Source organism: Gouania willdenowi, chromosome 9 (genome assembly GCF_900634775.1).
Source record: "Gouania willdenowi chromosome 9, fGouWil2.1, whole genome shotgun sequence".
Classification (NCBI taxonomy): domain Eukaryota; kingdom Metazoa; phylum Chordata; class Actinopteri; order Blenniiformes; family Gobiesocidae; genus Gouania; species Gouania willdenowi.
In genome coordinates this window covers 38,137,436-38,158,837 of record NC_041052.1, presented here as the reverse complement: position 1 = coordinate 38,158,837, position 21,402 = coordinate 38,137,436, and the positions used below count along the sequence as shown (strand labels likewise).

Genomic DNA, 21,402 nt, shown 5'->3' with positions numbered 1-21,402 from the left:
ATGGTTGAAAATCAATGGTTTTATATTTATTTTGATAAATAAATGAATTTATTTAGTTTGATATAGACCATGTAGTACATACATATACTTAGAGAACAATCTAACAGTACTTAATAACAATTATTATTGTTTCACAAAAAGTATAAACTATTTAAATCCCACGGCTTTTTCATAATTAAACTTTAACTAATGACATCTGGTTTCCTCCGAACCACATTTTATCACATTTATCTGGATTTACATAACTCATATTCTCATTTAACACAAATTAATGTGTATTCAATAACTCAATATATCATAAAGTACATAATTTCATAATCACATTTAAACCTAGCCTAGTCCACACTATACCGAGCCAAAATACTAGATTTGTACTGTTTCGTGTATCATTTGTTTATTTGTTTTTCATTATGTAACAAAAACATGGAAAACGAAAAAAAAAAAAAAACACTCATTATTTAATATTTGTTTCCAAAACCAAAATGAAAAAACGGAAAACGCCTTGTTTTTCAAATTCAAGCTGTTTAGCTTCGGTACAGAAAAGAAAAATGGAAAACATTACCGATTGGCCAAAGTACGTGAAGATATTGATTCGCTTTATATTTCCACATGCATTTCCTTTTAATTTTGGCACTCCTGTGATTCTGTGATCTGAGCAATTTTTTTTTACATCGTGTTCCAGAAACACAGTTTGCACAAGTTTGCCTTTTCTTATTGATCACTGGCTTTACAGTCCTGATGCTGACAGTGTTACTAATTGAAGTTCTTTATGTAGTGTTCTTCTTCTTTGTCTTGTACAACAGCGTATTATGAATGTTGAAATACTGAGCCTTTTGGCCCATCATCACAACACTGTCAGTTTAAGGAATTTAAAGTGACTTTGCAGATGTTTATGTTTTTTCAGACAAAAGAAAGCGACTGATTTGGAGCAAATAGTCTCCTATGTGGAGGAGGATCCAGATGGAAGTGGTCGACTTCAGGTCTATTGGTGTTAGTTGCATTCACCTTAACAGGGAATTCTGAGCGCTAGCCTGTACAAGTTAAAAGTTTTTTTTTTAAGATGCTCCTTTATTCTCATAAAATCACGACTCTATTATTAAAGTATTATGACCTTAATCTCGAAATATTACGACTTTAATCTCAAAATATTATTACTTTAATCTAATAAAATAAAAAATGCATTCTCGAAAAATTACGACTTTAATCTCGGAGTGCTTAGATTTCATTTTATTTTAATGTCACCCTAATACGCTGTCGTAGTCTTGAATCATATTTTAGCTCTTATAAAGTTTTGTGTTCGTGTGCAGTTTATATCCGTGTGTCTCCTCAAGTATATCAATCTTTTCATTTCATATATTGACAGATGTATTGGTTAGGGCTGGGCAAAAAATCGATTTAAGTGATTAATCAACTTCGTAGATAAAAACGATTTTTATGTTGCAAATTCGAGTTTAAATTATTATTATTAATATAATTTTTTTTTTTTTTAATTTCCCACCACAGTTTTTTTGTACTTTTTCGTGTTCCGATGTGAGCCCGCCCCCTCTTTGTTTACATGTGTTTACCCTATGAGTAGGCTATATACATGTGCCACAGGTATGTTCAATTTTTTATTTGCACTATGCTGAGATGCTAAGAGAGGAGTTTATTATTTTTTTTAATTGTAATGTCATATGTTATAGAATATGTTATCTGATTTCTTAATCAGAAAATTTAAGCTACTGTGAAGTTGCTGTTGCACTTCTGCTTAAACATGGGTTAAAGCTTGAAATTATTGAATGACAGAGCCTCATTTACTTTTTATTTTGGGATTGTTCTATGCATTTTAACTCTTGAGGACAATCACAGGAATAACTTTGCATTTTTGACAATATATCTGATGTCTGCAGTCATTTTTAAGTGCATTAAAAAAAAATTGAAAATCGAATCGAAACACAAATTTTTCTTTAAAAAATCGGATATTTTTAAATTTTTTTAGGCAAAATCGCCCAGCCCTAGTATCGGTTGTTGGCAGATTGATCAGTTGCCGTCTTTTAAAAATCCTCAATGTTGGTATTGGGCTCTACACTGCATATCAAACTGCTCTATAAAATGAATACTCACACAGTCTGTGTCATCACAACCTATATTGAAAAAGCTGTTGCTAATGTGTTTCTTTAGGTTTCAGCTGCAGTGGACGAGGCCTCTCCTTCCTCTGTGTCCTCGTTTGAAATGCTTGACATGGATTCGACGACCACTCCTTACCAGGAAGTTCGACCCCACTGGTTCTACTGTAGACGGGCTGATGACAACATGTCCTGGCTTCCCTTCAGCAGAGAAGACTCAGACAAGCTAGAAAAAGCATGCAACACTGGTAAGAATGAGTTCTCGTGACACATTCAAGGGTTCAAGGGTTAGAAATGAATGAAGACCACATTCCTCAAAGATTGACATTGTCAGCAGCACTAAAGGTCACAACATTGAACTCGGAGCATAGAAAAGAACAAACATTAGAGCCTTTGATTTTCCGTTTAAAATATTGCCAATTCTGCTTCGAAGTTTACCCATTTCTGTTTTGTTTTTGTTTAATTCAATTCAATTCAATTTTATTTATATAGCGCAATTTACAACAGAGTCATCTCAATGCGCTTATCAAAATATAAAATTCATAATAAGAAAAAAAAACCCAACAAGATCCACATGAACAAGCCTTTAGCGACAGTGGAAAGAAACAACTCTCTTTTAACAGGAAGAAATCTCTGTTAGAACCAGGTTCAGAGATGGCAGCCATCTGCGTTGACTGGTTGAGGTTAGTGGATAGAAGGACCAACAGAACAGGATAGAGAGATAGAACATCAGAGTGTCTCAGACTAGTTGAGCCGTGAACCACAGATCAGGAACTGTCATCATCAGCTTCACATCACCTGAAATAGAGCAGAGAGAGAAGGATGAGGAGAAGACACTGACTGCAGAAAAATATGATACATTATTATCAAGTCAGCCTGTCTTGACCTTGATCCTCACTCCCAGTGGCCTAGTCAGCACTTATTATAAAGGTGACAAATCTCTTCCCGTTTATTGGTAAACTAGCAAGGCCTGTAAATGTTACCGTTCACAGACGAGCTCATGTCCGCTCTAGTGTTTATGTTATGTTATGATTCATGATTCATATGATTAATCTACGTCCCCTAATCAGATGTCATTACAGGCTATTAAACTTGTATCAACTTGTCAAACATCCTTAACGAGGTTAATTTAGTTTACTCTTCTTATTGATTTCATATTTCTTTCCTGTACTTAAGTCGAATGCATGAGTTGAAATCACTCAAGATTTTGCATGAGATTTGATCTGTCCATTTGCCACTCACGGATAAAAAATACAAATAAAACATAATGGAAATCTATGTGAAAATAAGATGCTTGACCTCCAAGTAATGCCATGAGTAACTAAGAAATCTGTCAAAAATCTAAAAAATAATCCTAAAACTATACAATGAGATTTCTTAATATCTGTTTTAAAGTAATACATAGAAACAATAGGAATTAGCTAAAGACCAGGTAATGAAGCCGCCTACTTAAAAAATAAAAATATCAACATATTCATCTAATATTCCTGCCTTAGATGTGAGTAGAAAATGTACCTTTTTCTGACAGGTTGATAAGCATCAAAATATATTTATAATATTAATGATTAGGCTCCATTCTTGTTATTTTTTCATAGTGTATTTCTTAAATAGTGGTTATCTGTGAAGTGTAAACTAAGTCTTTTGCAGTGGGAGATGAGGAAATGGTGGTAGCTGTGGAAGGGGAACGCTTTGATGTAAACGTGAAGGAGAGGATGCGCTACCCTGTGTACTGGGAACAAGCTCCCACTGAAGTACGCCGCTGTACTTGGTTCTACAAAGGAGACAAAGACACCAGGATGATGCCATACTCTGAGGAATTCAGCAAAAGTCTGGAGGTAGTTCTACATCCAACCGTACCTTACTATTATTGTTATTCCCTCATTACCTTCATTAGTGTTCTCACACCTTTCTTACATATTTTCAGGATGCCTATATGATAGCGGTTACTTTGGATGAGTGGAAACGAAAACTGGACTTTCCTACTGGAGAGACGGTCATTTTACACAATCCTAAGGTAAAGTCTGATGATTTGATACCAATTCAATCTAAAACAAAATAATTAGTGAGGGTTGCAAAGGGCCGGAAAATTTCAGGTAAATTTTAAAAGGAACTTAAGACTAGAATAGAATAAACCTTTATTGATTGCCATAGGGGAAATTCACAAGCCTGGGAATATACAAAGTTTTTATGGAATTAACTGGATTGGGAGTAACTTTTAAAGGTATAGTCCGTAACTTTCAGATCCCTCCCTCCCCCTCCCTCTCTGCCGCTCTCTTGTCCTGCCTCCAAAGTCCCTTCCTCAGAGGAGCTAACAAGCTAATGTTAGCCCGACATCAACATCACAGTAATATAACATGCACTGTTAAAATCATATTACTGCAGTGCTTCTCTCTCTCAATGGGCACACACCAATCTATCAGCGCAGCAGCAGCAGCAGCAGCAGCAGCAGCGTAACAACACAGTGTCACTTACAGCAGCCCACACGGAGCGCGCACACAAACAAGCAACACATGCACTACAGTTCTAGTGTAACAATTACAAATCAAGCAGCAGTAATAAACTTTCAAGCAGAAAAGTTGCCAATTCCATCTTCTACTCCTCCAGACCATACACTGTAAAAAAAAGATGGCGCTCCAGGCACTACCTTGCTATGATCATTGCTGTGTTTTGGCCATGGTGGAAAGGGGCGTGGGCTGTGAGCAACAGCTGTCAGACAGTCCATCAAACACAATCCTGGCTCTGATTGGTTCTTTTTGCTTGGTCACGGTGCATTCTGGCAATCTGCCAAAGGCTGCAGGAGCAGCAGGGAGGATTCAATGAGCCTCTTTTCACGCAAACTACTAGTTTGATGTAAAGCTGTTGTTTTATAGTGACAGCTTAAGCTAATATGACAAAAAGTCACTTTTATAAGAGTTACGGACTGCACCTTTAAATAACCGAAGCTGATATTTTAGAGGATATTATCCCAACTATAGTTAACATACCCTTTATTATCCAACTTTCAATTTTGAAAATATTTTTCGTGAATTCCCAGGAAAAAAATTCACAGAATTTTGCAGCCCCGGTTGAAATATTATGGTTTTTTAATTGTATTATTTTGAATGAATGCTAACATTTATGTTTGGATATGATACTGTTATTTCTGGATAATTCAAATAAATAATTCCCATGAGAAGTGTACATTATTCATTTTTTTATTCTACCTTGTCTGCACATACTGTCGAAGGTCAACTCTACATGCAGTGCAGTCTTTTCACCACAGCTTTGGTTGTTTTATTATTGCAATTAGATAAATAAACTTGTTTTATTGCATAATTGTGACCATCACCAGCTCTCTCTAAGGAAGGGTAAGAAACACTTTATTAAAGGGAGAATATAAAAAGAGAGGGCAGTGTTACAGAAGAGGGAGTCAGGGTAGGACAATGTAAGGTGTAGGGATTTTTGAATATTCAAAAAATTCCTGAGTTTAAGTTCCATTGTAAATTTACCAGAAATATTCTACCCCTTTGCAAACCTCATTTATGTACATGATGAAATCTTGTTCTGAGTCTTTTGAATGCACAGTTCTCCTAAAATAAAGGTGATTTCAAGCTGAAAAATGGATCATTTTTACTATAAGTAAATGCAGCACTAACTGTAAAGTTTTTTTTATTATTTTTAAATGACCAGAATCAATTACCTTTTTAAGTTGATGCTAAACTGATGCCTTTTCATTTTCCACTCTCAGCTTATTATGGAGTATCAGCCAATAGGATTGCAGGATGATTGGGTGTCCTCCCCCTCAGAGCAGACACGCCCGCGCACAGTAAAAAGAGGAGTAGACAACATCTCTGTAGAAATACCTGATGGTATGTTTGCTCTACTGCTATAAAAACAATGACCTTTTCCCATCGCTGGGGCCTTATAGTGTGTGTTTGTGTTGTGCAGGTGAACCACACAAGGTGGACCACCTCGTATTCATGGTGCATGGCATCGGGCCGGCATGTGACCTGCGTTTCAGGTCAATAATACAATGTGGTGAGTTAACTTCCTATTAAGGATGAGGAGTGCCACAATTAAATAAATAAATACACTGTTCATTAATTAATTAAAAGTATCAATAATTAATTAAATCCAGTCTACATTTCATTGTCATTCCAAAAAGTATGAAGTGTAAATATTTCACTATTTATTAATTTATTTCATAGTCTGATGTTGCAGCACTTCATGAATTAATTTTATCTGTGAAACTTGCTCGTCAAAGTCTGTGGGGGCGGGGTTAACATCAATCCAGCCAAATCCATTGCTTTGTTCTTCACTCTTTCCAATCATGGCGGCTACGGCAATGGAGGATGTGCATGAACTTTCCACGGAGTTGGTAAGAGAGATTGTAGAAGCAGTAATATACACTAGTACAAAACCAACGTACAGATTGTATAGCTCCGCCCAGTGTTTAGTAGCTCTGCCTCAATCCATTTTCAGGGACCAATTTAGTGTGACTTGATGTGCAGGTAACCAATCAAGTGTTAGGAAACCTCCCCCACAGACTTTGAGGAGCGAGTTTGACAGATAAAATTAATGCATGAAGTGCTGCAACACCAGGCTATGAAATAAATGAATAAAAAGTGAAATATGTATACTTCATACTTTTTGGAATGAAGATGAAATGTAGAATGGATTGAATTAATTATTGACACTTTTAATTAATTAATGAAGGGTGTATTTATTTATTTAATTATGGCATTCCTTGTCCTCCATAACAAACACTAGTGTCTATATTCATGAAGCTTCTCTCAAAGAGCTCCTTATTTAGCCTCAAATTTCCTGGCAAAGAATCTTAGCTTAAAAGTGATTAAGGGAGTTTCTGAGAGCAAGGAGGGACAGAAACTTTTATCTCACTGTGGAGGTGTGGTTGACCCCGTTGCTACGTATGATGCAGTCTGCAAAGAGCTGTGATTGGTTGTTACAAGAAGAACAAAAGAAAGAAAAAACAGCGCTCTGTGCTCCTGCAATGAATGGAGAGTAAAATCAACAGATCGTACTTGGACCGCATTAAATAATGTGTGGTCATGAAAGTATTTTTTTTCAGCAAAATTAAATGTACACATCTTTAAAAAAGTTTGAACTTTGTTCACATGCCAATTATTATATTGATTTACTGATTGTTGTTAACTGTCCACGTTGGTAATTTTACCGCTTTATGTATTTTATATTAATGGTGGACGTACAGTAGATGAAGTTGTCAGTGATCACTGTGATTGCTGGAAGTCTTTTAAAAAGCGAAATACAAGAGTATAAAGTGGGAAACTGGGTCTGTGTGAGAAAAGTACACACATCCCCAAGTAAGTCGACCACAAACATTATCCCTGCATGATCAAGTCTGTAGCGTTATTAAATCACTGTTGTTAAACATACATAGAATATATTAGGGTATCACCAGGTACCTCGCGATGTGATACTGTCACGATATTTTTTTTGCCCATGATAACGATGACATCATGATACAACAATTCTGTGATAATCAATATATTGCAATAAATTTCATCCACAATACATTCTGATATCTGTGTCACTGACCAAATTCAGAATTTATTGACTGCACTGAATCCTTTTCACAGGAATTAGAAAACACTGTCAATCAATTTCACATGAATGACAGCCAAGTAAAACAAAGTGTATTCTGCACAGTGGCTCTTCTGCACACACACACACACACACACACACACAATTTGTAAATATCTGCTTGTCTCATTGTACTGTGTATGTATTGCCTTATTTTTGTGTATATGTATATTCATTATATATAGTTTTCGTCAAGTCTTGTATGTTGCAATATCAAAAAAGAATAATATATTTTTTTAATCGATATTTGACGCCAGTATATCGATAAAGTACAGAAAGACAAAATATTGCGATATATCGTATTAATATTTTAGCACACCACTTTAAGACACTCTTAGGCTTCTTAAAAGTCCTCCTCACTCATCCTTAGGAGCCTCTTAGGGCTTAAGATGCTTTGTGAATTACTTTTATCTTAGTAAGGGAAAATTCTAAGAAAAAAATGGAAATTTCGAAGAATTCTAATATTTTTGTAAGAGTGACGTCATTAAGAGCAACTTTTAGCCTTAGGATGCTTTATGTGAATCAAACATCTGCAGTTTTGACTCCTTTTTGTCTTGTTTCATTCCAGTTAATGACTTCAGGAGTGCCTCCATGTCTCTCTTGGCCTCTCACTATAAAAGAGCGCAGCAGAAGGGCCAGGTGGGCCGGGTGGAGTATCTTCCAGTCAACTGGCACAGTGCCTTACATGGGGATGCAACTGGTGTGGATGAGTAAGTATGAAGAGAACCCACCTTATGTTGTTGCAAAGCTGCTTATTCAGCGTGATTAAAGACTTCTTTGCTTCTCCTCCTCCTCCTCCTCCTCCAGAGACATTCAGAGGATCACGCTACCCAGTATCAGCAGGCTGAGACATTTCACCAACGACACACTGCTCGACTTGTTTTTCTATAACAGCCCCACCTACTGTCAGACTATCGTTGACACAGTGGCCTCTGAGATCAACAGATTGCATTCCCTCTTCAAGCAACGACATCCCGAGTTCCACGGAGCTTTTTCAATAGTCGGGCACAGCCTTGGTTAGAGAACTTTTGATGAGAACCTCAAAATAAAAAGGATGCCTTTTGAACGTTTTTTACTTTTGCACAGGTTCACTCATCTTGTTTGACCTGCTGACCAATCAGAGGAATGGATCAACAGTCAGAGAGGGGGTACATCTTTGCCTTTAAAATAAAATAAAAAAACCTCAAGGTTCTGTCTTTATTTTCTCTGTATGTTGACCAGAAAATATCTATATTTTGAAGGTGTGTCCTGGTGCATCCTGTCATCTGAACTGTAACACATTAGAGCAAACTCTGAGCACTCTGGGCCTACAACAGTACCTAGAAACCCTGCAGGCAGAGAGCGTCGATCTGGAATCACTGGTGACAAACTGGAACAGACAAGAGTGAAGTTGAATCGTGATTGTGAGACTTTTGTTGTAAATCACAGTTGTTTCATTTCAGGCCCTTTGCAAAGACAGCGATCTGAAAGATTTGGGAATTCCCCTTGGACCTCGGAAGAAGATTTTAAGCTACGTCAGGAAGAAGTGGCTTCCAGAGGTCAGACAATATATGGTGTTTCTTTATTTTTGTGCTGACAGTTGTTGCTTCCTTGTCGCACCTTAAAAGAGTTGCTCTTTTATGAGAATTTCTAAGCAAGTTCTAAAGTATTTACAATCTATTAAACTTGCTCCATATGGGATTTCTACAATTTTCTTTACTTCAAGGACAAACTGTTTGTTTGCCTCATATCGTCACAGTAGCATGTGCCATGATAATGATAATGTTTGTTCCTAATGTTATGGCTCATATGTGAACATTCTGAATTTCTAGATCTGTAATAAATAATGTTAGAACATAGTTAATCCAATCATACCTGATTGGTTTAATTTCTTAATTCTTATTGTTTTTTCCCTTAAAGAAGGGGTATCATGTTTTTTTCAAGCACATAGTACCATTCTGGAGCACACAATTTGCCTCAATTTCGCCTCTGTCTCTTTAAGAAACTCCAAGCTTGTCTGACGTGCCCATGAACACTCCCCTCTCAGTACTCATTCAAACACGCATAGATGTTGTTTTTCTGTGCGCTGCATTTGGCTTCTTTCAACATTTTGACATTGCTACAAAGTGAGGAATGCTAACGTACGGATGGTGATCTCTCTTCCCTGTCACCGACACACACACACACGCACGCGCACACACAATCACATAGAAAGACGCACGCTTACCCATGCTGCTGCTGCTGGTGCTATAGTCCAGAAGAGGGATCACATTGTGTTTGTGTATTTATTAATCCACTTTCAAATAAGCGCTTGTTTTAAAGCAGTCATCTGAAAAGGCAGGCAGCTACTACGATGAGCAGAGTAAACCGATTGACACGCAGTTATCTCTCAGCTGTTTGCTGTGACTGCAGCTGTTTTGACGGAGCTGGAAGCGGGGGAGGGGTACGAATTTTATTTGATTTTTTATTTTTATTTTAATGAGTACAGACAACATAAGCCATGGGTTTTCTTACAAAAGTATTTAAAATAAGTAAATGAAAAGCTATATCGGTAGAGGCGGCGCTGTGGGCTGAACTGAGGACGAGAACATAGGAGGGGGAGGCGCTCTGCTGTGGAACGGTGGGCGGTAACTTGGCTGGTGATGAAAGCTCTGAGGTGTTTCTAGGAGGTGGGGGCGTTCCTTGGAGGTGGGGGCGTTCCTAGGAGGTGGGGCCTTTCCTAGGAGGACTCAGGCGTATTTACACCTAAAATGGATGCCTTCAGAGTTTTTAAATATTTCTCAAACATACATGAAGGAGCCAGGGCAACACTCCAGGTATGTCTTTAATGAGGGAATGACATAGTAACATGATATAAATCTTGAAAAAGTCGATTTTATATAATACCCCCCCTTTAAAGCTGCTCGGGACTCATAGATTTAAAAAACAAAGATTGGGGCTGGGAAATTGACGCGTTAATTGCGATCAGTTACTTATAGGAAAAATATTGCATTTCTACAAATGAATGTAGTGGATAGTCGACCACTCTCGGTGACAGAGGATGTGGGCAGGGCTAGCATCGTCTGACCCAACTTATTAACTGCTATGTATAGAAACTATTTTAAACTAAATAGTTGCACGGTTTATTGCATGCCACAGATATTTTAACTATGTTACACTGTTCAATTTCCACTTCACTGGAATGTTCTGTACTAAATGCTGTTTTTTATTTTAATACATAAAAACACATTTGTTTCAGAAAGTTTGCAAAAAATCTGCAAAAGCATGAATATAGCTTAGTTCAAGAGTAACTAAATCCCTGCTGACCTGCCACTAGGGGGGAAATTCAAAAACTGCCTTGATTATGGGCGTTACTCCTGACACAGTAAGACACGCCCATTCACAGCGCAAAGTAACATCTGTGATCAAATAATACTACAATCACACACACACAATCCCCACGTGAAGCTGCACACACAACACCACACACACTATCACTGGCGTTCCAGCCTCAGTTCATGACTCAGCAGAGGCTGGAACGCTGCTTACACACACATAGGAAGACGCACACACGCCACAAGAACGTCCGCGCACACTGAGAGACAGACCGAAATACACACATGATGTGTCTGTAAATACACAGATAGCTTGATAAACCCTCTGATTAGCACAGAATCTGCTTTTTATAGAAGCATAGAGTCCAAAACGTCACCACTGAAGAGAACAATTCGTCATTAAAACTGTCAATCAATGCTCACTGGGGCTGTGATTGGAGGAAACCCTCCTTCATCATCTCAGCTTTTATAGGAGGGGCGGGGCCAACAGTGACAGTTGATGACGCAGGGGAATCTTAAAGAATCCTTTTCAGCCAATAGCAAAATTCACTTGTAATAGCCGGCGTTCAATCCTTAGAGGCCAGTAACTAACATTTTACAACTACATACGCAGAATTAAAATACTTTTACTAAAATGTGAAAAGTGGGACTAAGATTAATAAACAGCACTACTTAATACCCAGATACATACCTATGTATTCAGTGGACACAGTTTTTACTTAATTATTACCACGATTTTTTGTGAAAGCCCCCAAAAAACTCTGCCAATGTAACTTCTGGTGTCTGAAAGTTGTGGTAAAACAATGGTAGATCTTTATTTTGTTTTTTATTTGAATTTGATTTACCTTATTAATCCCTGAAGGGAAATTACATTGCACTCTGTTATTTTTAGGGACATGCTTCTCACACACATAGGCCTTGCTCAAGGGCACCTCGACAGAAGTGCCCTGGCACCTCTCCAGCTACCAGAACAACTTCCATATTTTGGTCCGCATTGGGACTTGAACCGGCCACCCTCTGGTTTCCAACCCATGTCTCTACGGACTGTCTCTGTCAGCCGTGACGCGCTTTGAGTGTGAGCTCGTGCACGTGAGGGATTGAGAACAAGCAGGGAGACGTGATTGGTTAAAAAAAATGGTTCTTTTTTTCCCATTGGTCGAAGTTATTACAGATCAGAGCACTTAAGATCTTAATTTCTGTATGGACAAAAACACAACTTCAGCCAATAACTTAAAAAGTGTATCTGGATAAAATCGCCTACCCGAGCTTTAAGATAGTTAGTAATATTATATTCTGATGTGATAATATTTTCTTATGCATACATCTACTCTAAGTTCTTAGTTTTTGGACATTTACGAAAAGGTTGTGAGTTATAATGACAACCAATCTGGCGGTGGCTGTTGATGAATATGTCTTCTTGTTGATATTGGATATATTGATCTTTGAGGCCAACACTCTGCCGTTCATATGATAAAATGATTGAAACATTTGTATTTCTCGCTGTAGTGACTAACCTGACATCACTTTTTTCTTTCTCTATTCAAACAGGGTTGTAGGACAGGAGCCGTACACCAAGCACCAGATTTTCAAATTACACCTCAAGCCACCAGTGAAAGCAGCTGTGATGCGTCCTCAGAAAGAACTCCTCCAGAGTCCCAGTTCCACAGAACACAGTCCATCACCAGCGCTGTGGACTATGAGTACTTCGATGTCGGCATTGGACAGGTAAACCATACGCACACAGCGGTATTAGGGACGTTTCTCTCTGTGAGGTGGTGGTGAGGTGTCGATGCATCACCTTCCCTGCTTCTCTCCTCTACCTGCTTGCGTGGACACAGGTCAATGGAGGCATAGCCAAGGGACAGGTGTGTCTCACAGTGGTGTCTACTTCCTCCTAGCCTTTGTGCTGTGCTGTCGTTGATCTTATTGCCCTTCACATGAAGCGCCTCCTGATCAGTGCTTTTCCAGGCGAGCAAACATCCATGATGATGAATGAAATCTTCATAGAAAGCTCACTTTGTGCTGTGACCCGTTTGTCCCATCGAGTGGTTCAGTCCAACACTGCATGAGTCATCTCACCTGTGTCATGTTACCTGGTGTCAGGGTGCATCGTCTATTATCTCACTTTGGCTGGTTCGAAATGGCATACTATACACTACAAACTCAATGAGTAGATACTGTCTACTAGAAATGTAAAAGTATGATTAGGATGAGGACCGATGACGAGCGTTTCTACTGAAGTATACTTCCAAGTTTCCCAAGATACATTTCGAATCTACAAAGAAAAAACCTGAAGCACACTGATTCTAAATATATCCGTTGATTCTCCATCTTCGGAAGTTCTGAAAACATATTTAGTGAGAAAGTGACCAAGTAGAGTGTTGAAAAACTAATGGACGACAAGCAGAGATGCTTTTGTTTTGAAAAGGGCATGTTTGTCTCAAGCCGGTCCCAGGACGATTTTACATTCTGCTCGCAATGCATCATGGGGCGGTTGAGTATGACTAGTGTGCCCACCATGCATACTTAAAAAATGTCCTCATATAGTATGCATGCAGGTATTTCTCACGTACTCAATATTTTCATACTATCCAATGTGAACGCACTACATACTCATTTTGACGTCAGAATGAGTAGTACGTTAGTATGACATTTCAAACACAGCCTTTGACTTTCATTTGTCCAACGATTCTCTCATCTCTCCACAGGTGTCCATTGATTACCCACAGCTGGCCTTCCACCCACAGACCTTTTTTGCCTTCGGTTCTCCGATCGGGATGTTTTTAACTGTTCGTGGGCTTAAACGCATCAATCTCAACTACAAATTTCCAACCTGCAAAGGCTTTTACAACATCTACCACCCAGTGAGTATCACTTCCTAAAGCATCAGCTCTGTCCTTTCACCCTCAGACAGTTTCTCATCAAACCTTTATGTTTTTTATTGTTATTTATTGTATTTTATTTTATCACAGGATATGAAAGTCAACATTTAATGAAAAAAATTGCGTATTACCTCTAAATAAACGGAATTTGGAAAAAAAATGAAATTGATTTTATCGTTTACACAGATTTCCCAATAAACTGAATCACTGTTAATTTGTTTTTGTAAATGTGTTCAAAAATAGATTAGAAAATTACAATAGAACCTTGTTCAAAGCCATCAAAACTGTCACTTGATGATTGTCTTACAGCAAATTAAAAAGCACATAATTCAAAAATCTCAGAGAACTAGAATATTACATAATTAGAAGCTTCGATTTTCAGTTTCAAAATTTCCCAAATTTAGTTTTGCCTGTTTACATGACTTTACTGGCTATTAAGCCTCCAGAAATCATACCAAACATGCTAAATAGGGTTAATCTACGATGGACCAACTCTGCCATAATTAAAATGTAATGAATAAACAAATACCCACAGATATATGCCATAAATAAATCACTTAATACCTAAATATATGCCATAAATGCTATTTATTTATCCGTATCTTCTCTTGGCTGATCATCAGTCTGATGGTGAACTGTTCTTGTCATTTGTAAATGGTCATGTGACTTTTGTGGAAGTTTTGTGCATTGCATTGTGGGAATCTCAAAGAAGAATGTGAAGCGGAACCTTCCTTAAAAATGTTTTTACTTCATTTATGTGTTTTATTGTGTCCCTTTGTCAGAGAAAGAAGAAAATTAATCACTATTCACTAACTATTCATTAATCACTACTTTATCTTATTTTTAACTCATAGTACTTTGAGATGTATTTTAAAGTAAAGTGCATTAAAATTAAGATTTATTATTATTAGTTTTGTTCAACTTTTTTGTATTTCCCATTATAGTTTCTCTACATTCAGTTGTAATCGGCTGTTTCCATCTGTCAACAAATGTATTATTTACAGTGGAGATCAAAACAAACTTTTATTTATTCATTGATCTATGAGACCTACACGATCTCTTTATCTGTTACAAAATTAATATTATTGGGCGCAGCATTTCATTTAAAAAATATATATATTTGTTACTTTTAATAAACTAGTCTTTTCCTGTTAACGTTGGTAAATATGCTATATTTATATTTTTTTTTTCATTAATGAAAAAGTACTTGTGTAATTATATTTGAATTTAACTAGTCTCTAATCAATTCTGCTTAAACTGGAAATGGAAATAAAACTGCATTTATATGAAGCTGCTAAAAGTCTGGAGGCTAACCATTTCTCTGCTTTACTCTTAAATAAATAAATAAATACTGTATTTGTATATCATGATGAACTATAATTCTTTGAATATTTAAATTTTTTGATGTTTTTTTTTTTGTCTACCACATTAAATTGTCTACTAAAATGCATGTGTGCTTCCCCACGTCCAATCGTAGTTTGACCCTGTTGCCTATCGGATAGAGCCCATGATTGTCTCAGAGGTGGACCTGGAGCCCATGCTTATTCCTCACCACAAAGGTCGTAAGCGGATGCATCTGGGTAAGACTGGGTCATTGGGTTTTAGTTATCTTTACAGTACACTGGACTTTTTCCTTATTCATTGCTTGTTTCTATTTGTTTTTGCAGAGCTAAAAGACAGCTTCACCCGAATGAGCATAGATTTAAAGAACAATGTTCTTGGGTCGCTGCGGACAGCGTGGCAATCCATTGCAAAGTTGCCAGTTGCTGCATTGCCCTCGCTGGAAGAAGGAGAAAGTACATTAAAGACAAACCTGCAGCCGATGCACGGTAAAGAAAATACTTCACCTCATTTTATTTAGCAGGATTTTTCCTATAGATAACCATAACCCTAACGTCTGCCTCTCACCTTAAAAGGTACCTGTAGTGGAAATGTATATACTATAGCAAAAAATGTGTTCAATGTATTACCAATAAACAAAATATGTGCTTTTTTTTTTTTTTTTAAACACACATTAAAAGGACTTTTGAGAAAGATTTAGTACCTTGGGGCATTAACTATCAGGGTTCCATAAAATCCAGGGTCCCCACGGTCATTATATTTCTGTAAAAGTAAGTATGTAATTTGAAAAACCGATTTTCCAGTTTTGGAAAGTCATGGAATATTTTAACTGTTTTGGAAAAGTTTGGGAAATATAGCCTTTTTATTTTAATATTTAAAAATATGTTAAACCCCAAAGATGTTAAGCATTATCTCAAAGTGAAAGTGCTGCTTACCGGCAGCATAATTGTACGAGAATCACGAGATCTCACAAATTCACGCAAATTCACCTCATTTATAAAACTGTGCGTAGGTAAGATCACTTCAGCTGGCGTACGCTAAAAACCAGGAAATGCATACGCAGAGCAAATCTTAGCGTTTCAGAACTGAGTCATAGAAATTTGGTAAAATATTTTTGAAAAGTTTTGAAAAAACATTGTGAAAAAAGTGTATCTGAATATCGGTACGGGATATAAATATAAATATATATATATATATATACATATATACATAGTATATACCTTTCCATTACAGGTACCCTTTAACCTTCTCTGGGTTTCTGATGTTTAGTTCCACAGTCATCGTCACTTTACACTTAACATCAATCTATGAAACAGACTCTAATGAAGAGAAAAGTATTTATTTCTTTCATTCAGAAAATTTTTTTTCAGGAATTTTACTTTGATCTCCTGACAAGTTTCGAATGTCACTGCCAGTCTTCCTCAGAGGCATCTCCTGATTGCTTTGATGTGTCCTTATGAGTTTTTTCTGGGCGTGGCCAACTTGACAGTTCTGGCCACTCCTAAGGGTGGGAGAGTGAAAGAACTCCCAGTTTTTTTTCTTTTTTTTTACATTTACTGACACATCCTTTTAGGACTTCCCTCGTTCCGCTCCCATACATCAACAAGTCATGCTGTTGGAGTTATCAATATGACTCAAGTGTCTGAACAGTTGCCAAATTGGCTGAGGCTGACAGTGTGAAGTCCCTAGTCGGTGCATGTACGATCACGTCCTGCACCACAAGCACGTAATCTGCAGCTGTGTCAGCAGAGACCACATCATTCACGCTTTTTTTGGTGTATAAATGTGTATTAATATTTTTCTCATGTATCTAATGTAATGAGAGGTAAAGTGTGTTCACACCCAACTATAGTTGCTTAAATCGCCCGTGATGAGTCGCTTGAACATAATCACGCTTTTTGGTCGCTTCATCTACCTCGCCAATTTCAAAGCCTGTTACCGGCTCAATTTTCATTTTCAAATAAAACCAGGCCGATCCTACCATGATTGCTGCACTTCACTTGTTCTACCAAATCCAGAAACGACTATAGTTGCTTAAAATGGCCGTGATGAGTCGCTTGGACATATTCTCGCTTTTTGCTTCATCTACTCCAGTGACATGAGGAGAAACTCATTGCTGATTGGGTGTCACAACAAAGCATCACTGGAACTTGCTTGTAAAGTTCAAAATGTTTAACTTTGAGCAACTTCCAGCTCAAAGTTTAAATTGAGTCACTGGATTTGCGCAAGTCGCATCACTTGAAGGGAGGTCGCTTGAAGTGGCGTCATTTACATTGATTTTAAATGTAATCTAGTCGCCAGAGTCACTGAAGTCACCTTCAGTGTGAACTTGCCATTGGATTGTTGTTTTTACACACGTTCACGCCTGTAAAGAGAGATTTATAACCTATCAACAAACACTCCCTCAAACACATCCAGTAGCATGTTGGCTTAGTGCCAAACACACATTCACACAATTCCAGATGCAAAGATAACATCTGGTTAATAAAACCACAGTTTGGAAAGCTGTTTGAGCCTAAATGTGATGTCAGTGATATAATCATCCATAGTTAAGATCTACTGCTGCTCACATTTGGAGCACATGTTCTCAGTTTAGGTTTACTAATGCAAGATTACAATTTACTAGTTAAGCAAAATGTGTCACTGGTACTAGTGGTTAGCATTACTGTATACTAATAAGAGGGTGGGGAAAAGAAAATAACAACCAATCAGGGAGCTGGATTTTGTTTAGAATTGCATTAGGTCCACTATGAACCTGACTATACAATGGGATTCACAATTTTCATGTCACGGTACTAAACAATATGATATACATTGCAATATATTGTGATGTCAATAATTACAAAATTCACCTTTACAAGTACAAAATGGGATGAAATACAATTTATTTCATTTTTTTTTTATTTACTTGCAAGAACAAGTAAATAGTAACTAATTGAAATTCAATAACCAACATCAAAAACAAGTGGTATGTTTATCAAACTGTCAAATTACATTTTTCGAAAAAGTGTAACTTTTGCTTCTTCAACAGATTCTGATTCTGTCAAGTTCTTAAATTATTAAAAAAGAAAAAAAAAGTAACCACATACATATAAAAGTGCTCAGCATGTTTTGGGAAAATAAAGAGTTTTTTTCCTAGTTTTCCTACTTTACTCTCAAATAGAGAATTCAGTACAAAACCTGCCTTTTTTTCCTTGTGTTGAACTCATTTCTCATCTAAAATGATATCTCGTTGCTCTGTAACATGTGCAATGACAAATAAAGCTATTCGTTCATTCATTCATTAAATCAGTTTTTTATAAAATGTTCAAAGTAAATTATCAGAACATAATTTACGATTACAACAGCAACATATTTTTTAATGACGATTTCAATTTTAATTACATCATAATTATAATTAATTAGCAATTACATGATTATAATTGTACATTATGAAACCTTAGTAGTTCTGTGGCTGAACTTAGTGAAGCTGAGGTTTATGGTGGGATCATGTCAGCCACTATCTGAAATGTTAGGAATACTTTTCTTTTAGGCCCAAACCCAACATTGTGCATGAAACCAGTTTATTTGAATGCTAATGGTTGCTTTGCTAGCTGCAGGCTGAAATAACTCTTTGATTTAGTTATTGGACCACTCGCTGAGCAGATGCCTCACCACACAGATCATGTTTAAGGGCTGACATCATGTGCTCTGACTTGTTTCAATGCAGCTGTGTGTGAAGAGGCCGAGCCCTCGGCATCAGCGGAGCAGCCCGAGCAGCCCGCGGTTGCCATGGGAATGCTGAATGAAGGGCGGCGCATCGACTACGTGCTTCAGGAGAAACCAATCGAGAGCTTTAATGAGTACTTGTTTGCCATCCAGTCTCATCTGTGCTACTGGTGAGGGATTGTTTCTGTCCTGTGCGTCACAGCAGTGCTTTGTGTTGTTTTTGTTAGGTTTGGGTTCAATTATAATTGTAATCGCGTAATTTATAATTATTACAATTATGGTGTAATTGTATCGTAATCCGTTTTTTCTTCCGTCTGCGTTAACATTGTTTGTACGATTTTGGCAAATAAGCTATCAAAAAATTCAGATTTATGCTATCGCTATATGATTTTTTACTTTAAGACTTTTTGATTTACTACATGTTTTCTTTCCCATTCATTTCTATTGGAAATTTCAAGCCCTTCATCCCCAGCTATTCTTCAACTGATCATTTAACCTTTAACGTGTTCAGCAACTTCCTTCAACCAATTTCAATTTCAAACCATTTTAACCATTTCAACCTTTTTCAACCTATTGCTAATTTTCAGCTAATGCTAGGTTGGTATTAATGCTAGGCCAATACTAATGCTAGGCTAATATTAACATTAGGCTATTGCTAATGCGAGGTTAGTGCTATTGCTAATGTTGGGCTAGTGCTAATGCCATTGCTAGGCTAATGCTAGGTTAGTGCTAAAGTTAGGTTAATGTTAATGCTAAACCAATATTAACGTGAGGTTAATGTTAATGCTAGGCTAATGCTAGGTTAATGCTAAGCCAATACTAACGTGAGGCTAATGTTAATGCTAGGTTAATGCTATTGCTAGGTTAATGTTAATGCTAGGCTAATGCTAACATTAAAGTTAATGCTAAAGCTATGTTAGTGCTAATGCTAGGTTAGTGCTAAAGTTAGGTTAATGTTAATGCTAAACCAATATTAACGTGAGGTTAATGTTAATGCTAGGCTAATGCTAGGTTAATGCTAAGCCAATACTAACGTGAGGCTAATGTTAATGCTAGGTTAATGCTATTGCTAGGTTAATGTTAACGCTAGGCTAATGCTAACATTAAAGTTAATGCTAAAGCTATGTTAGTGCTAATGCTAGGTTAAAGATAATGTTTGACTAATGCTAACAGGTTAATGTTAATGCTAGGCTAATGCTAGGTAATGCTAAGTGAATGCAGCACGACCTGGGCCAGCACCTGCATCCTCACTTGCATTTTCTTCAGGAAATGCAAATATTCTAGTTATAATTGTAATTGTAATTTTAAAGATCTGTTGCTGTCGTAATCATAATTAAATTGTAATTGAGTTTAGATAATTGACTTTGTAATTGGCATGAAAATTCTATAAAAATTGTCAATTATAACTAGACGCAAAACTGGGAAAACATGTTACAGTTGTATGTGCAGTTCTACAAATATGTAGTAATTATTAAATGTTGTTTCATATCAAGCTTTCCCACATTTTACCATTTAAAAAAAATTAAATCTAGGGGTATATTGACACAAAAAAGACTCCGATGCCCACACCAAAATTATTGAAACCTACATTTTCATTGATTAGGTAGCCTAACAAGATAACCAATAGATAGGAAAGAAATAAGATTATAGATATTTGTTTTTAGTGTAATTACACGTGATTTAAGACCTGTTAGCATAAGATATGCTAGCACAATATGAAGGTTACCTTTTATTAGGTTATTTATTTCAGGCTCAGTAATTGTGTTTGATTGTAATTAAACTTAAGTAATTGAGAACGTAGTCAAAAAAATTATTGTAATTTAATTGTGATTGGAAAAATGACCAGTCACTCTAATCATAATGGAATTGTGATTGAACATGGGTAATTAAAAATGTAATTGTAACTAAAAAATGTAATTGACCCCAACCCTGGTTTGTGTGAATGATCACGTGTTGAACTACTTTTTCCAGGGAATCGGAGGATACCGCTCTTCTTCTGCTGAAGGACATTTACGACAAGCTCGGTGTGGCCTTTGAACAGCCACAGCAGTAACTGTGATGCACAGAGAACAGCTGATGCTACACTTAAAGGGATCCTCCACTGTTTTTACAAATGTGGCCTCAAATCTTCCAAAATTACTTATTAGAAGATCTATGGCTAACAAAACATATTATTATGCACCTTATTTGTTTTATTAACTTTAAAAATAGGGACTTTTTTTTTGTTTTTTTTTACTTTAGATTTTTATTATATTTTCCACATGTACACATGAGCAAAGAACAACAAACAACAAGCATGGCATCAGGTCTGAGTGTACACAGAGGTTTACAGTTTTCAGTTAACATTCATTTTCTTTATTATACAAGAAAAAAGAAAAGAAAAATGTAATAAAAAGGGTGACTCCCACCCAAAATGACTTCTATCATAGGGTTTGTGTGTCTTAAACAGTCCATGATTACTCACTAACTTCA

At 36.8% G+C, this 21,402-nt stretch overlaps 1 protein-coding gene across 1 annotated transcript in view; it reads left to right on the top strand.

The window, feature by feature from the left end:
- ddhd2 (DDHD domain containing 2) overlaps window positions 1-21,402 on the top strand; it is a 35,127-nt gene extending 13,725 nt beyond the window's left edge. Inside the window, exons 3-18 of the mRNA XM_028458306.1 lie at window positions 2,161-2,353; window positions 3,753-3,940; window positions 4,030-4,119; window positions 5,833-5,953; window positions 6,033-6,122; window positions 8,275-8,416; window positions 8,514-8,722; window positions 8,793-8,854; window positions 8,948-9,067; window positions 9,149-9,244; window positions 12,548-12,724; window positions 13,708-13,863; window positions 15,359-15,461; window positions 15,549-15,710; window positions 18,932-19,100; window positions 20,902-21,402. Coding sequence (XP_028314107.1) covers window positions 2,161-2,353; window positions 3,753-3,940; window positions 4,030-4,119; window positions 5,833-5,953; window positions 6,033-6,122; window positions 8,275-8,416; window positions 8,514-8,722; window positions 8,793-8,854; window positions 8,948-9,067; window positions 9,149-9,244; window positions 12,548-12,724; window positions 13,708-13,863; window positions 15,359-15,461; window positions 15,549-15,710; window positions 18,932-19,100; window positions 20,902-20,983 — 2,160 coding nt within the window. The 3' untranslated portion in view covers window positions 20,984-21,402. The remainder of the gene's footprint in view (window positions 1-2,160; window positions 2,354-3,752; window positions 3,941-4,029; window positions 4,120-5,832; window positions 5,954-6,032; window positions 6,123-8,274; window positions 8,417-8,513; window positions 8,723-8,792; window positions 8,855-8,947; window positions 9,068-9,148; window positions 9,245-12,547; window positions 12,725-13,707; window positions 13,864-15,358; window positions 15,462-15,548; window positions 15,711-18,931; window positions 19,101-20,901) is intronic.